At 43.9% G+C, this 17,456-nt stretch overlaps 1 protein-coding gene across 1 annotated transcript in view; it reads left to right on the top strand.

Annotated features, from left to right (window-relative positions):
- Window positions 1-4,439: 4,439 nt before the first annotated feature.
- Window positions 4,440-17,456, top strand: part of LOC136318331 (microtubule-actin cross-linking factor 1-like) — a 64,120-nt gene continuing 51,103 nt past the window's right edge. The window contains 12 exon segments of the mRNA XM_066250690.1: window positions 4,440-4,472; window positions 4,641-4,790; window positions 6,434-6,466; window positions 6,468-6,668; window positions 7,791-7,851; window positions 7,854-7,993; window positions 11,017-11,535; window positions 12,309-12,485; window positions 12,747-12,870; window positions 14,106-14,314; window positions 14,698-15,015; window positions 16,484-16,650. Coding sequence (XP_066106787.1) covers window positions 4,440-4,472; window positions 4,641-4,790; window positions 6,434-6,466; window positions 6,468-6,668; window positions 7,791-7,851; window positions 7,854-7,993; window positions 11,017-11,535; window positions 12,309-12,485; window positions 12,747-12,870; window positions 14,106-14,314; window positions 14,698-15,015; window positions 16,484-16,650 — 2,132 coding nt within the window.

Here is a 17,456-nt window from a genome sequence, read left to right as displayed (position 1 = left end):
GGCCCCTTGGTGACAGGACCGGGTTTACGCATCTTCTTTCTGGTGGCCCCAAACTTGACATCACAACTGCTGGCTCACCTGAAGGCACGCAGGTACTGACTTTCTGTTTTTCCTCGAGATGAACTTAATGCCCTCATGGCTTGAGCATTCTTGTTCTGGGAGATTAGCCATCTTGGGGACTCAGGGATACACCTAGGGGACAGTGCAAGTGTCATGACTGTCATCAGTGGAGGAAAAATGGTACTGGCCCCTTTCCCCAGCAGCCATAACCAGCTGTCTGTGCGGCACAGAGTAGGGCTACTACACAGGAAATAGTATCATTTAGGGGCTGCCCGGCAAAGGACACCACCAACTCAGTGAAAGGGAGACCTACTTAATCGTGAGAGTATTTGCAAATTGCACATCTCATCATAGGTTAATATCCAAAACATATAAGGAACTCCTACAACTCAATAGCAAAAACACCGGCATCTGATTTAAAACTGGACAGAGAATTTGAATAGGTATCTTTCTCCCCAAAGAAGACATCTCCGTGGCCAACAGGTGCATGAGAAGGTGCTCAACATCGCCGTTCAGTGAGGATGTGCAAACTAACGACGGCGAGGGACACCTGTTAGAACAGCTACTCACCAAAAGACAGGAAATAACAAATGCTGGTGAGGATGTGGAAAAAAAACAACCCTTGTGCACTGTTGGTAGAAATAAAAAGTGGTACAGCTACTAACAAAAACAGTGTAAATTATCCTCAAAAATTTTCTATGAAGAGCTACCATATGACTAGCAATTCTACTTCTGGGAATATATCTGAAGAAAACAAAAACACTAATTCTGAAAGATATGCAAATTCTCTTATTCATTGTAGCATTATTTCCAACAGCCAAGATAGGGAAACAACCCAAGTGTCCATCAGTGAATGAATGGACAAAGAAAATGTGTGTGTGTGTGTGTGTGTGTGTGTGTGTGTGTGTGTGTATATATATATATATATATATATATATATATATATATATACACAATGGCATATTATTCAGCCATAAAAAGAGAATTAAATCTTGCCATTTCTGACAACATGGAGGGACCTGAGGGACATTACACTTAGTAAAATAAATCAGACACAAAAAGACAGGTGCATTATGATTTCATGTAGATGTGGGATCTAAGGGGAAGAACAAGCTCACTGATACAAGGAACTAATTGGTGGTTCCCAGAGGGAGGGGATGGGGGTGCGTGAAATGGGTGAAAGGGGTCAAAACTGACAAACTAGTTATAAAATAAGTCATGTACAGCATGGTGACTATAGTTCACAATACTGTATTGCATATTGAAAAGTTGCTAATGGAGTAGGTCTTTAAATTCCTCATCACAAGAAAAAAATTCTGTGAAATCGTGCAGGGGGATGTAGAATACTTTTCTCCTTCTAATGCCAACTTCTACTCAGCCCTGTGCAGGAAGCCATGGGTCCCCTCTCCAGAGAGTCCCCACGGACACCCTGGGGAGCAAACCGCACAGAGGGTGCAGGTGAATACCCAGGTCTGAGCCACAGGTCAGCTCAGGGGGGGGCTCCAGGCCTTTTAGTTGTGAGAACTGGTGGGAGGTGGGACGTGGGAGTATGTGGATCATCTCACTGAAAGTGGACATGTTATCTGTGTATTATTCTGAGAGCTGACTTCTTAATGGAATGAGCTGAGAGTCTGAGATTGGAGGGCAGGAGAGCTGACATGCCAGACTGCAGAGAATGTACCTGCCTAGAGGACATGGGCACCCCTACACATCAGGACTAGAGCTGCTTGGGTCTGTGTCTGCAGAGGATTTTGAGCGGCTGGGCCAGGGGAGGAGGGCCATCTGGACTGCTCTGGGTCCTTCCTCAGGGACAGAGGGTGGCTCTGCGAGGCTGGGCTCAGGTCGGAAGTTTTTGTAGGTGTGCGATGGAGAGAGGAACCAAGGATGATTCCTTGGCTAAGACCTGATGTCAGAGACAGAAGGCTTTTGTGCTCAGTTACAGTCAACCCACAGCTCTCAGCATGGTCCTGTCCACTGTGACATTACAGGAAAGTTTTCTAGGTCACACGGGGCTCGCATTCAGATCTGGCCACTCACAGTTCAGGAAACAGAGTCAGTTTGGCCAACTGCTGTCTGAGCTGGAGGACCAAGAAAGTGAAGGATGTGGAGACTGGGTCCGAGAAGGCAAAATCTGGAAATGGAAAGCGCAGAGGTGGTTTGTCTAGACATGCTCTGAGGGCATATCCAGTCAAAGGACTGACTGGTGGAAGAGCAAGGAAAATTATTTTTTGAAACTCTAAGTGCAAAGTTAGGAGTACTGGGTAAACTTGACAGGGGTGTGAATTCTGGCTCAGTGAGCAGTCTTCTGGACCCGAGCTTTGGGTTCCGCTGTAAAAGGGCTCACTCGATGTGGAGTCAGCGTTAGCCATCATGGGCTGTGAGGTCATTTGTTCAGGGCACTGATATGGGGCCCTGGACCAGAAGAAGGACAAGAGGGCCCCTAACATTACCTGATCTCAAAGAGCTGATGGTATTCAGGGACATACAGTCAGGTCACACAATGTCAAGTCAATAGTTGACCCCAACAAGCAGTGAGATGTGAGAATTACAGAGATGCATACGTAATGCCACCTGGCTGGCTTCAGCGAAGGTGAGGCTTGCACGGGGTTCTTCCTCCTGTGACTTCCACACCCCTTCTGCTCCTGCAACTCCTTTTTTCTCCCCACTGGGGCCAGCTCATTCTTCAGTCCCGGTTTCTCCTCCTCAGCTTGGTTTCCAAAAATTCTGCCCCCTTGACATCCTCCCCTGGCCCTCTCATCCTCTCTAAATGATCTCATCTACCATCATAGCGACAATGATGTGAATTTTTCTTGAACTTCTGATCCTAAAGAGTAACTGCCCCTGATAGTCTGCATTCCTGTGGTTTCCTGTGGATTTAAAGCCCCTTGTGACTCTGACCTCTCTCTCATCATTGAATTTTTCTGTGTATAGCCTTGTTGGGCACATTTCTCTCTCTGTGTAATACCCTTGGGTCAGAAACCCTGAATTTCTTAAGAGCTATATAAGAATCTGGACGGTGTGATGTTTACCTCATTGCTGACATCACTGTTTTCTGTCCAAAGTGCATGTTTGGGACGTTCTGGCTTTTTCCCTAAGAAAAGTGGCCCTCACCTCAGTCATTATGGAGGAGCCAGGCATGTCGTACATCCAGCCATGCTGACAGGGGCCCAGCGGCAGGTGGCTCCTGTTGGTGGCCAGGACGGCCAGTGGGTCCACACAGCCCAGGGCACTCTGGTTCCAGTCCACCTCATAGCTGCGGCAGTGGCAGGGGAAGGTGTAAAGTTCGGCTCCTCGGCCGGGCTCAAGCCACAGAGCCAGCTCAGCTCGGCCACGCCGGGGCTCCGTCAGTGGTGGTCGGGGGTGAAGCCCAGGAAGACGATGCCCACGTAGATGGGGGCAAAGGCACCGGAGAGCAGAGCGAGGAGGAAAAACATTTGCTTCTAGAAGAAGTTGAACTCCCCTACATGCTCTAGGATGTCATCCACACTGGGCATTCTTGCTGCAGGCAGAAGTCCTGATGCGTTTCCCTCCACAGCCGCACTGTCCCTGAGAGAGGTTGCAGCCAGCTCAGCACAACTCTTGACCAAAAGTCAAAGTGTGAGTGTGAGTTTGCTTTAGAAAGGAGGCAGCTTTTGGTCCAGACCTTCCTGAGATGAGGCCGGCCCCCAACTTTGCTGTTCTCCAGAGGGAGCTTGTCCTGCTGCTCTCCTGATGTTCCTGAGCAAGTAACAAAGCCAGATGTTGTGTTGAGTAACATTGCTCCTGATGAGCTTGCACAGCCTCATACCAGCGGCACAAACAATCCTTCCTCTGTGTCTCAGTGGGAGAAACCTGAGCACTTGCATATCATGGACCTGTTAATCTTTTCCTCATGTACCAAGTGTCCAGGAAATTAACATATTTGTAGCTCACCCACACAGTCCGCCTTTTCTCTGAGGCTCTAAAGTGAATGCACAAGCACTTGGCCATGCCCGCCAGCAGCTTGTGATGCAGGGACTGGACCAGAACCTGCGCCGGTATTTGAGGAGCTGTGTAGACCCTTCCACTGGTCTGTGCTACAGACAATGGCATGTGCCCCGGACGTGTGGCGCGGCTGTTTGTTTGGGGTTTTCTCTGCATGTTATAATTCCACTTTTTAAAAAAATGCTAGTTCTCACCTTTCAACTCTGAAGTGTTCTTCCCTTGACCCATTTGTAAAAAAAAATATTTGCCACACTTATAGGTCAAGGGTGAGACAGGAGCGTTCTCATCCTGCTGTCTTGTGTTCCCAGATATTTCTGCCTGTGGTCAGGGTACCCCATCAGCATAGTGTTGGGTGCACCCAGATGCCAGGGAAATAGGCTACCCATCTTCCTGGTGGGCTAAAAAATACTGGCTGCATGCGGGAGCTGCCCCGTGAAGGTGGCCTGTTGGTACCTCCACATGTGGAACATCGAATCCAATTTTCTTTCCTCCTGTTCTCATCTCCCACCAACTTTGTCATTCTGAGCTAGAACCTTGTTTTATATTTCAGGGAATTATCTTGTTTTCATAGAATGAAAGTTATTAATTGTCTCTTGGCCCCTTTGCATTTTAATTAGACCCTGCAGAAACAACAAAATACTTGTCACCAGAAACTGGAGGATCTTTGCAGCTGAATAGGACAGGCGGAAAGAGCATTGGTGGGCCACCAAGGCAGAGCCACCCAGCAGGATCTTTCTGCTTTGCAGAAGAATGAAAGTGACTTGAAGGTCAGTGTGGGTTAATTCATTTCTTAAATTCCTTCAACAAATATTTATAAAAGGTTGCTAGATATCATGCATAGTGCTTAGTGCTACCAACATACTGGTAAATATCCCTGCTCACATGAAGCTTACTATCTAGTAGAAGGGTCAGGTGTGTGTGTGTGTGTGTGTGTGTGTGTGTGTGTGTATAGAATCATGAAAATGTATAAGTAATTATTAATTATGTCAGGAATGAAAAGTTACAAGAACGTATAATAGAGAGACCCAATCTAGTCTGGGATATCAGAAGAGTTCACCTTGAAGAAGTGTCGCTTAAACCGAGAAATGAAGGACACACAGGGTTGAAGGCATGAAAGAGTGAGAGGAAGAAGAGACTATGCAGCCTGTGAGAATGGGATTGAGCCCCACACAGTCCAGAACTGAAAGACAGCTAGTTCAGTTGGATTGAAAAGAACACAAGAAAGATTAGTGACTAATGAGGCTGGAAACTACTCGGAGGTGCCCACATCATGCTGGTTCTTACAGGCTGCAGTAAGGATAAGGAGAGGATGGAAGACCAACCAGGCCTCGACTCAGAGTCCTGTTGTCAACTCTCATTACACAGTAAAAAATATATTCAACACGTTTATGGGGTTCTTCATTTTTGTCTTCATTAAATATTTGGTCAGAAATTTAAATTTAAATTTTGCTTTAAAATTGAATATTAGAGCCTGACCAGGCAGTGGCACAGTGGATAGAGCATTGGGCTGGGATGTGGAAGGACCCAAGTTCAAAACCCTGAGGTCACCGGCTTGAGTGCGGGCTCATCTGGTTTGAGCAAAAGCTCACCAGCTTGGACCCAACATTGCTGGCTTGAGCAAGGGGTTACTCAGTCTGCTGAGGGCCTGTGGTCAAGGCACATATGAGAGTGCAATCAATGAACAACTAAGGTGTCTCAATGTGCAACAAAAAACTAATGATTGATGCTTCTCATCTCTCTGTTCCTGTCAGTCTGTTCCTGTCTATCTCTCCCTCTCTGACTCTCTCTGTCTCTGTTTAAAAAAAAATCTTTGAATATTAGAAAATTTCTTAATTAAAAATTATTTTAAAGCCTAGCCAGTCAGTGGCTCAATGGATAGAGCACCAGACTGGAAAGCAGAGGGCCGAGGTTACCGGCTTGCACGTGGGCTCACCAGCTTGAGCACAGCATCACTATCTTGAGCATAGGATCATATAGACATAACCCCATGGTCACTGGCTTGAGCCCAAAGGTCGTTAGCTTGAAGCCCAAGATCTCTGGCTTGAGCCCAAGGTCACTGGCTTGAGCAAGGGGTTGTTCTCTCTGCTGTAGCCCCCGGGTCAAGGCACATATTAGAAAGAAATTGATGAATAACTAAGGTGCCACAACAAGGGATTGATGCTTTTTATCTTTTTTCCTTCTTGCTTATCTGTTCCTATTTGTCCCTCTCTGTCTCTCTTTCTCTGCCTCTGGCACAAACCAAAAAAAATATTTTTTTTTATTATTTGCATTGGTTTAGGCCTAAACCTTAAGCAATTATAGTCAGGGACATACATCTGTTGCAGATAGGTCATCCCACCTCATAGTGTTGTTAGAGGTCTTAGGTGTACTAAAGTCAAAGGCTCTGCCATCCCTGTTTTCATGTGTTAAGGATTTATAGGACGATATTCAGAATCATGCCACCTATTAGAGACATTGCTATTAGAGACATTGAAGGGTTCCTGGAACAGAACCAGACCAAGATGAACCCCCATGAGTTGACAACTCTTCAGGAAAAACTTCATCAGGCTAAGGAGCAATATGAGGCTCTCCAGGAAGGGACACGGGTGGCCCAGAAAGAGCTGGAGGAAGTGGTGAACTCAGCCTTACAGCAAGAGACTGAGAAGGTAACCAGACTGCAGTGACACTTTCTATTTCTCCAAAAATGTTTTGGTACCTACACAAATGAAAGGTAATGAGGGGAAACTGCCTTATAGAGAGCATAGACTCATGAACAAGGGCTGTTTCAGGAACAGATCTGTGAACCAATGTTTTATTTTTTACAAGAAGCATCCTGAAGAATTTTAAGTCAGGAATAGTTGGTAGGAAATTCATATTACCCCTACCCCCCAAAAAAATATCTGGCTGCTGAGTGCTCAGTACTCTAGTTAGAAAATGTCAGAAATAATTTAGTGAGAAAGAGGTACTCTGAGGAGGAAAATGCAAATGTCATATTTCTTCCAGGAATCTAGACTCATGATTCGAGAGTGCTGGGGGGATGGGGAGTATTTGTGGGCTGCAAGCCACCCCCCACCTGCCACTGTGGTTTCAGTGGGAATCAGCACTGGGATACCCTGTGAGAAGGTGAGGTCTCAGGTGGTCTTGTGTGCCCACTCGGCACTGGCAGATTGAATTGGAATCCTTTGTCTGGCCACGGACTCTGATGCTAACAGGGAAATAGAGAAAAGAGAAATAAGTTACTTGAAGATGAATTCTGAACTATATAAATGTATCACATGGCATATCTTTTCAATCAATTAAAATACTTGGAGAGTCAGAAAATATTTCCAGAACTTAATGCTCTGTTTGGCAGAGAAAGGGATAGCAGGAGACTATTTCCCTTAGGGAGGATCAGCCAGGGAGTTGAGTGTGACTGTGTTCACTCTTACCCTAGGAGGCAGTGTATCACTTGCATACCTAGAAAGGATGCTGTGAGACCTTGCTGGGGTGCCAGGACTAAATTGCCTCCTAATCAAATGAAGCCTTTTAATAGAATCCTGGGATTTTCTCCCTCCCACTCTACCTTTTAAAACAGTAAGGTATAGAGAAAATCTAGAGATAATTTTAAATAATTATTTTTTTCAATAGATTTAGATGCTTGTTCTTTTTTGTGGGTCAGTGACTGATTTCACCATGTTTTGGAGCTTCTCTTTTTCTTTAGCGTAAAAACTTTCCTCTTGACTTACCCTATACCCTGTAATTGCTGAGTATCTATGGCCTTCCCACTGGGCTCCCTCTGTGGCTTTCAGAGCAAGGCAGTAAAGGAACTGGCTGAAAACAGAAGTCAGATCCATGCTCTCTTGGATTGGATGCCTCAGTGGGCTCCCCTGCTGGACAGATGGAGCGGCTCTCAGGAGCTAGTTTGGAGAAAGGAGACTTGGATACCACTGATGGTCACATGGGAGTGAACCACACCGCAGAGAAACTGGACAAGCGATGTGAGAAGATGAAGGTGAGGGTGTTAGCTTGTCCTCACTGTGCTGGGGACTCTCTTCTGCCCTGGACAACTTACCATAACCTTGCTCATAGATCCAGTGAGATTTCAGTTTATCTCTTTGATGTCTCAGCAGCTTTGTCACTATTGGGCGCTCACCTTGCAATACTCTGCCCCTTACTTTGCACAGCACTGCTCTGCCCTTCATAATCTTGCCCCTAGGCCCCCTTTCTAGTGCTGTTGTGCTTTCTGGTAGTGTCCTAGGCCTCCTCTCATCTTTCAGAATATACTTTTCTAGTCTTGTCCATTTATGACATTTCAGTTATCATTTATACTATTCAATAAATAATTACATATGTATATTTGTCTCCAGCCCAAATGCCTGTGCTGAGCTTCAAGCCAGTATATAAACCTCTATCGGTGACTTGGAATCACAAGCACCTCAAACTGACAAGTGGAACTCCTGTTTAATATAATGCCCCTCCCTGATCAAACACATTCTCCTTCCTGTATGCCCATTCACTGCCTGCATTAGACCTCATCTTAGATTCCTTTCCCTGCCTCACTGCCCCATATCGCATCAGTCATCAAACCCCATGTTGCTTTTCTCTCTTTCACAGCAGCCACACTGCTTTATTTCCAGTGAGATGTTATTGTAGTTCCGACTGCTATCAAGTCATCTTCTACTGGTCTCCTTTCCTGTTGGCTTTTATCCTCTAATCCATCCCCCACACTAAAGGGATCTTTCTAACATGCTATACCCTTTTAATGGTTCCCTATTGCACTCATGAAACCATTTCTCACTATGTATTTCTACTCATTTATTCATTCATTTAGCAAATATTAACCACCTGCTATATGACAGGCATTAGAGATTAACCAGTGAACCAACCAGATAAAATGTCTCCTGAGACATTAACTGACATGTGCAGGCATATTGTATTACATGATTGAGGAATGCTTATATATTCAGGGCACTGAAAAACACATGGATCACATGTTTTAGTAGTGATATCTTTCTAGCAAAGCAAATCTGGTTTACCTGGAGCGCTTTTATTGAACAGCTTGTGTGGTCCATTGCCTTATTATGTACTAATAGGGTTTCTGCCTCTGGCATGCTTCTGTGCTTGGAAGATTCATTGTAGTGTGTCCCCCCTAAGCCCTGGCACTCTTGTAACAGCACAGAGCAGAGATGGTTCTGCTGTCATGGAAACCTTCCTGACACCTCCTGCTGGCAGCAGTCAGCTTGCCCAGGGCTATCTCCATTCTAGGAAGGAAATTCCCATACTGATGGGTGGATGGGTTAGAGCAGGGGTCTCAAACTCATGGCCTGCAGGCCGCATGCGGCCCGCCAAACAATTTTGTGTGGCCCACAGACTAATCCACGAAGTTCAAAATATTTTGGATAAAATTAAGTAAGCCTAGGGGCCTTCTTGTATTTTTCATTTCTCTAGCATCCTAGCTAGTTATTAGCTTAGTTAACAGCAGTTGTGATGCGAACTACAGTTTCTGGTCATTTTGTGACACTGAGTAAACTGCATGTACGATTGTGCTTGTTGTACTGATTTTTTTTTTTTGTTTTCAACTGCAGTGAGAAAAGTGTTGCATAACAGTTGCCTTTTGTAGACCTAGTGCGGCCCACCTAACGGCTGTGATCTTGCTCTGCAGCCCACATGCTGAGTTGAGTTTGAGACCCCTGGGTTAGAGGATGAGAAGGAGACATCTGGATGTTATACGGATAGGCTGTATGGTACTATACGCTCCCTGCTATCTATGTGAGCAGGATATATATATATATATATTTGTCACCCCTCGCTTCCCTGAGAGGATGTTGGAATCTGAGGCTATCAGATTGCTGTTGGTACAGGCTAAAATTGGATAATATCCTGAAGAAAAGTAGGCAATAGTCCTTCTCTCAGTAGTTGCATAAACAGTATAGATATTTAGGCACACTGACTGAGCTCCCACTGACTTTTGTTAGACTCGAAAAGAACATTGTTAAAACAACCACTACTTGCCTGACCAGGCTGTGGCGCAGCGGATAGAGTGTCGGACTAGGATGCGGAGGACCCATGTTCGAGACCCCGAGGTCGTCAGTGTGAGCAGGGCTTATCTGGCTTGAGCAAAGCTCACCAGCTTGGACCCAAGGTTGCTGGCTTGAGCAAGGGGTTACTTGGTCTGCTGTAGCCCCACAGTCAAGGCACATATGAGAAAGCAATCAGTGAACTAAAAGTGCCACAACAAAAAACTGATGATTGACGCTTCTCATCTCTCTCCATTCCTGTCTGTCTATCCCTCTCTCTGACTCCCTCTCTGTCTCTGTAAAGAAACAAACAAACAAAAAAACAACCACTACTGTCCTCCTTTCACTTGTATTCCATTGGAATAGAAAGAAGATCCACATAGAAACACATGGAGATAGCACATACAAATGACCTGTTCTGTCCAGAAACACTATTTACTCTAATATATAAATTTTTTACTTAACAAATTAATTTTCCTAGATCTTTCCTGTTAGGGACATAGGTAATTGTCTTCACAGATGATTGATTGATATCTCCCAGCTAAGAATTTGCAGTTTTTATATTGTCCTATGTGTGGCTCACCCAGCTTATTCTCTCCTTCCATTAATGTAGGTAACTATTAGTTGGCAATTTGTACCTTCTCTTTGACTTAGGTAGTTTAGTGAAGAGAGTCAGGTCAGGAGTTCATCCCTTAACTATCTTCATGACCTTTATCAGTAGTGTGTATTTTTGGTATTCACTTAACCCTATCTTTAATATTGATATTATATTGTCTTCCCACATTGCATATTGTGCCACAAGTCAGATAAGATAATACATATAAAATATGTTTAAGAAGTATGTTTCTATATGTGTTAGTTCAGCTGGAATTGGCATATGGCATCATGCTTAGAGAGAGATTGGTGATTTCTGAGCATCTATAAATGTGGTCTATGCATTTCTGTTTCACCTCTAGTTATAATCAAATTATTGTGGTGTCTGTACTGATTATCCATTGTTTGGGAGATTTTTTGCCAGGCCCGTCACAAAGAATTGCTGTCTCAGCAGCAAAATTTTATCCTGGCCACCCAATCAGCTCAGGCCTTTCTGGACCAGCATGGCCACAATCTCACACCTGAGGAGTGAGAGATGCTGCAGGAAAAGCTAGGAGAGCTAAAGGAACGCTATGCTACTTCCCTGGCCCAGTCTGAGGCAGAGCTGAAGCAGGTGCAGACACTATGGGGTGAGCTGCAGAGGTTTCTGCAGGACCATCAGGAGTTTGAAAACTGGCTGGAATGGTCTGAGAAGGAGCTGGAGAGCATGCACCAGGGAGGCAGCAGCCCCGAGGCCCTTCCCTCCCTACTCAAGTGGCAGGGCAGCTTCTCAGAGGACGTAATTTCCCACCAAGGAGACTTGAGATTTGTGACTATCTCAGGAAAGAAAGTGTTGGACACTGAAAACAGCTTTGAGGAAGGCAGAGAACCATCAGCAACTGGAACCTTAGTGAAGGACAAGCTGAAGGATGCAACAGAGAGATATACTGCTCTCCATTCAAAGGCATGGAAGAGGCTCTGGCAGCCTCTGGGTCAATGATTGTGGCAGCCCTCACACTACTGTGGGTGGTTTCTGAGGCTTAGAAACCTCACAACACAGTGAGCGAGCTCATCTGTACATAGACTACAGGCAGAATGTCTTTTTGAGCTGTGCAAAAATGTAAAGTGTGGAGGCCTATGGGCTGATGCCTGATCCTAGCCATATTGGGTATGTCTTACTCTGGTGATGAAGGTGGAGGTGCTCACCTCTTGTATCTTGACCAGCAGACACAGCCTCCTGAGAGGCATAGCACAGGGGAAGCTTACACCACATACGCAGTCTCTGTTCCTGAACAGAGCATCTAGGGTTAATCCTTATTTTCACTCCTATCGAAGAACTCTGTTTAGCTCCTCAGGTATAGAGTCTAGTGAGTTCATCTCACCTTTATTGTGCTTTGTACCAATACCTCTTAACCCTTGAAAAGGAACACTTTTGTACCTCTTAATGCCATTTCTGCCTGCAACCTGATGTATATTACTTTGGTGGTTTGTCATCCAACTCACTAAATCTTCTCTTGTATATAATAAATTTGAGGTGAATAGTAGAATCAAGCAGCAAAAAACTCACTCATAAAAGGTCGTTGCTACCCCTCTATCCATGGAGGCCTCGGTACTACTTGTAACTGTAGTTACGGTGAGTTCCCTGTAACAAAGCTGGGCCTCTCTTTGGACTCGGCCTAGGCAGCTGCTGCCTTTTGCCGGGCCTTGCTTAAGCTTGCTTTCCCTCCTCTCTGGCAGTGTACACGATTCGGTACTCACCTGAACATGCTGCTAGGCCATTACCGGCAGTTCCAGAGCAGTGCTGACAGCCTGCAGGCTTGGATGCAGGCTTGCCAGACCAATGTGGAGAAGCTCCTCTCAGATACTGTTGCCTCTGACCCTGGGGTCCTGCAGCAGCAGCTTGCAACAACAAAGGTAAGCTGGGACACAGGCTGTGGTTTTGTATGGCTTACAGTATCCAAAAGTAAAACAAATACTGGTATTTAGGTTAAAAGCTGCTGTTGGGTTGGGATGCCTGGGAGAAGATCCCATTCCTAAACAATTTATTCTAATATCTATGGCTGTGGATAAACTGAGAATTACTTTGTAAAGCATCTTAGTAGTCCTGGATTCCTAGAACCAGCTTTGATTACTCACTCACATGTTTTTCTTTTGTCCTTTTTCATGGACAAGCAGCAGTTGCAGGAGGAATTGGCTGAACACCAAGTACCTGTAGAAAAGCTCCAAAAAGCAGCTTGTGACCTCATGGAAATTGAAGGGGAGCCAACCCCAGACCACAAGCATGTTCAAGAAACTACAGGTGTGAAGTGGCAACAGGAATAATGCGGTCTTAAATCCTAGTATGTACCTCTGTCCTGTAATAGATCCCATTGTGTTCTGTAAGTATCTGAACACAGAACAGCACCCAGTTCTGTAAGTAGCTGGGTGCTGAGGATATAACCATAAATAGGTTACCCTCTCATGAACTTGATTCTTCTGTCATAGAAGGGCCTTTGCAGTCTGGCGTCAACCTCTTTTCCCTAGGCATTCTGCCTTCTATCCGCACCCTACATTTTCCTTTCCCACGTAAATTTCGCATTTCTTTTTTTTTTTTTTTTTTTTTTTTTGTATTTTCCTGAAACTGGAAACGGGGAGAGACAGTTAGACAGACTCTCGCATGTGCCCGACCAGGATCCACCAGGCATGCCCACCAGGGGGCGATGCTCTGCCCCTCTGGGGCATTGCTCTGTTGTGACCAGAGCCACTCTAGCACCTGGGGCAGAGGCCGAGGGGCCATCCCCAGTTCCCGGGTCATCCTTGCTCCAATGGAGCCTCGGCTGCGGGAGGGGAAGAGAGAGACAGAGAGGAAGGAAAGGGGGGAGGGGTGGAGAAGCAGATGAGTGCTTCTCCTGTGTGCCCTGGCCGGGAATCGAACCTGGGATTTCTGCACCCCAGGCCAATGCTCTACCACTGAGCCAACCGGCCAGGGCCAGATTTTGCATTTCTTAATTGCTTTACCCCTGAAGTTTTTTCTGTTGCTTAGCTGATAACATTAATTGAGTGTTTACCATACATAATGAAATCTTGCTTGTGCTTCAAGACGCAGCCAAGAGGTTGCTTGCTTTGTAAACTCCTGACTTCTGCTGGAAAGGTGGTCTCCTGACCTACCAAAAGAAATGAGAGAGAAATAATTGTTCTTCTTTCAGGCTTCTCTAGTACTCTTAATCCCAGTGTGAGGCACTCGTGCTTTTGTCTTCACGGTTAGTTGTGATGTGCCTTCCTCTGCCTATGCTCTTTTACGTTTATAAAAAGCAGGATTTGACTGTGATTGTTTTTAGTCCTCAGCTTCTAGCACAATTTCTGGCACTTAGTAGGTGCCAAATACATAATGCTATGGAATTTGGCTCAACTACTAATGCCCTTTAAGCTTATTCCTTCTATTTGTCTTGATGTCTATTATTATTATAATTAACATGCCATTTAAATACATTCTTTTTTTAAATCATAACACAAAAATAGTCTCCACTCTCTCTTTTCATGGCCTTGACTTTCCAGATTTTATACTTCGCCATTTCCAAAGCCTGTCCTGTGGCTTGGCCGAACGCTCTGCTCTGCTGCAGAAGGTGATTGCCCAGTCTCAGAGTGTGCGGGAGAGCCTGGACAGCTTGCTGCAGTCCATCCGGGAGGTGGACAAAAACCTGGAAGAGAAGCAGTTGGCATCCTTCTCATTGGGAGTCATCCAAGAAGCCCTTGCCACTAACATGGTGAAACCTCTACCACCAGAGTTTCATATAGGATATATTTGCCATGTTCCATAATTGTATCACTTTGAAAAAGTAACAGGAGAAGAATTCATTTTTATGAATCTTCTGATGATGAGACTTAGAGTGACTAGTCCATATGAAGATATTCCTACCTAATTTCCAAACCATTGTTAAACTTGAAGAACAGTGGTGACAGCATAGTCATTTGGTGGAAAGGTTCTAGTACTAGGGGGAATGAGACATAGGGAACTCTGAAGGCTTCGTTGCAACTCTAAACCTCTTTGAGGGGGTGAGCATGTAGTTATTACAAGTTTATTAGTCTGTGGCTTGGGTCTCCTAGAATAAGTGAGCCAGGAGCTTGACAGCCATTTTTTTGATGACAGAAATTGAAGCAGGATATTGCTCGGCAGAAGAGCAGCTTGGAGGCCACCCGTGTGATGGTGACCCAGTTCATGAAGACCACAGACAGCACCATGGCTGCAGTATTGCAGGGAAAGCTGGTGGAGGTGAGCCAGTGCTTTGAACAGCTGTGTCTACAGCAGAAAGAGAAGGAGAGCTCTCTAAAGAAGCTCCTGCCCCAAGAGGAGATGTTTGAACATCTCTCTGACAAGCTGCAGCAATTCATGGAAAACAAAAGTCGTATGCTGGCCTCTGGAAATCAGTCAGATCAAGATATTGCGCATTTCTAACAGCAGATCCAGGTGGGGACGTACCTGCCAAATGACAAGACAAAGGGAAAACAAGGGCGAGGAGGGGACCAACATTTATTGAGTGCATACGTTGTCAGTCAGTGTACTGGAAACTTTACCTTAAAGTTATCTTAGAATTATCACAACCATCCTGCAAACTAGATATTGTTTGTCCATTGTTTTAAAAATATAGCCTAATTTTTCACTCATAATACATGTTCAGCCTGATCAGAAGGATACTCAGCTCATCATAGTCACTCAGGGATGCAAGTTGATGAAAACTTCATCCTGACATAAGTTTTCATTATTATTGCTTCACTAGGAAGAAAGAATATTATATACATTTTGTTAATGAAAGCAAGCTTTACTTGCCCACAGCTGACTGACTGATATGTAATCCTGCCATGTAACTAGAAGGCATGTAAGTAGGAATATTTGGTGAAGAGTATTTTCTACCAAACATAGATACAAATATCCAGCAGTGGAATTGCTGAGTCATAATATATAGCCAGCCAACCTGTGCTCTGGAATGGCTGCCCATTCTGTTTCATTAGCCTTTCTGTTCATTTACTATAGTACACTATTATTAATTACCAGAACTTTAAGGTATGTTTTAATATCTGGTATGCTCTCATTCTTGTTTTTTTCCTTCAGGATTTTTCATAGCTATAATTGTACATTTATTTTTCCATATGAACTTTAGAATCAACTTTATTCTATAAAAAATTGATATTTTTATTTGGGTCATATTAAATTTACCTATACATACATACATGTATATGTAAATATACATTTTTATGGACACCTTTGCATTTATTCAGTCTGCTTTTCTATGTTGCAGACTGTTTTACTCATAAAGATTTTATGTTTCTTATTAGTTTATTCTTGAAATTGTACCTTTAGTGTGGCTAGTGTATGAAGTCTTCACACTTGATTTTTATATGTTGGTTTATGTTCTGATACCTTATTTATTGAATTACTTCATTGTTTGATTTATTTGTATTTTTGATTCTCTTAGGTTTTGCAAGTACACTTTCATGTAATGTGAAAATGTAGTTTTATCTCTTTCAATTTTTCTGCCACAAATTATTTTCTCTTGCCTAACATCTTCAATGCAATGTTAAATAATAGTGGGGAGAGTGTTTGCCTGGTTTTTGGAAGAAGAGGTAGACTGTAGAAGCTTGAAGAGGTGTAATGGCCTAAGATCACAAGCCAGTAAGAGGCAAAACTGCCATTGAATTTCAGGTCTTTTTGTCTCCAAAACCTCCATTCTTTTCATTCTCTTATGCTGCCTAGCTTCTTTCATCTTTTAGTGTGTACTTATTTTTAAGGGTTAATATATTTCCTGTTAGTATATTTTAGGTACTCAGATACAGTGGAAAGAATGCAGGCTTTGGATCTTAAGTCCAGCTCTGCTACTTTTTAGGCAGTTGACTAATATATTTCAGAGAAGTTAATATATTTCCTGTTTGTTTGACAGAAGCTCAATTTGGAAATGGAAGGCCAACAGGAGAACCTTGATACTCTTGAGCACCTGGTCTCGGAACTGAGCTCCTGTGGCTTTGCACTGGACCTTTCTCAGCACCAGGACAGGATACAGAACCTCAAAAAGGACTTCACAGAGCAACGAAAGATAGTTAAAGAAAGGTGAGTTCTCATATATGTGGGTCAGTGTCGGGGAGCTAGTTTTTTTTCTTGCTGTTGAGTGAAATGATTATCTCACCATTAATCACTAGAAAACATGACACCAAGAACTCTACTATGGAGTCATAGGAGATTTGGAGAATGCCTCTTTCAACCAAAGCTATTCAATCTACTTTATGTTTAGTGGTTTTTCTGTTACTAAATAGTGAGTTTGGGTTTTTTTTCAGTAATGGGGCTCAGTTACCTCTCTGTACCATAAAAAGCTTAGGTCACCTGGACCAAACAGATCAAATTTGGGGCAGCAAATAGGATTATGGCAGGGTTTGAAATAAAGAGAAAAGTTGGAGACTTCCCAGACATAATTGCGGGTTATATTGGCAATAACCTTGCTTGCTTTGACCACATTTAAATTGCTGTTTTGGAGGAGTGTGTGGGTTCTCTCTCTTTTTTTAAGGCATACATGGGGATGTGACAAAGGTGACCAGTTTCGGGTTGTCAGTTCACTGCTGTAAAACCATGACTTTTTCATTAGAAAGCCTCATGTGGATCTAAGAGCTTGTTAAAATTTCTTCTCTTGGGTTAGCCATATGTATTAGGGGTAGTCAACCTTTTTATACCTACCACCCATTTTTGTATCTCTGTTAGTAGTAAAATTTTCTAACTGCCCACTGGTTCCACAGTAATGGTGATTTATAAAGTAGGGAAGTCACTTTATAAAATTTATAAAGCAGAGTTACAGCAAGTGAAAGTATATAATAATAATTACTTACCAAGTACTTTATGTCGGATTTTTGCTAAGTTTGGCAGAA

The sequence above is a fragment of the Saccopteryx bilineata genome, unplaced genomic scaffold, assembly GCF_036850765.1.
Source record: "Saccopteryx bilineata isolate mSacBil1 unplaced genomic scaffold, mSacBil1_pri_phased_curated manual_scaffold_42, whole genome shotgun sequence".
NCBI lineage: Eukaryota > Metazoa > Chordata > Mammalia > Chiroptera > Emballonuridae > Saccopteryx > Saccopteryx bilineata.
Note: the sequence above shows the minus strand (reverse complement) of the source record. Positions and strands in the feature narration are given on the sequence as shown.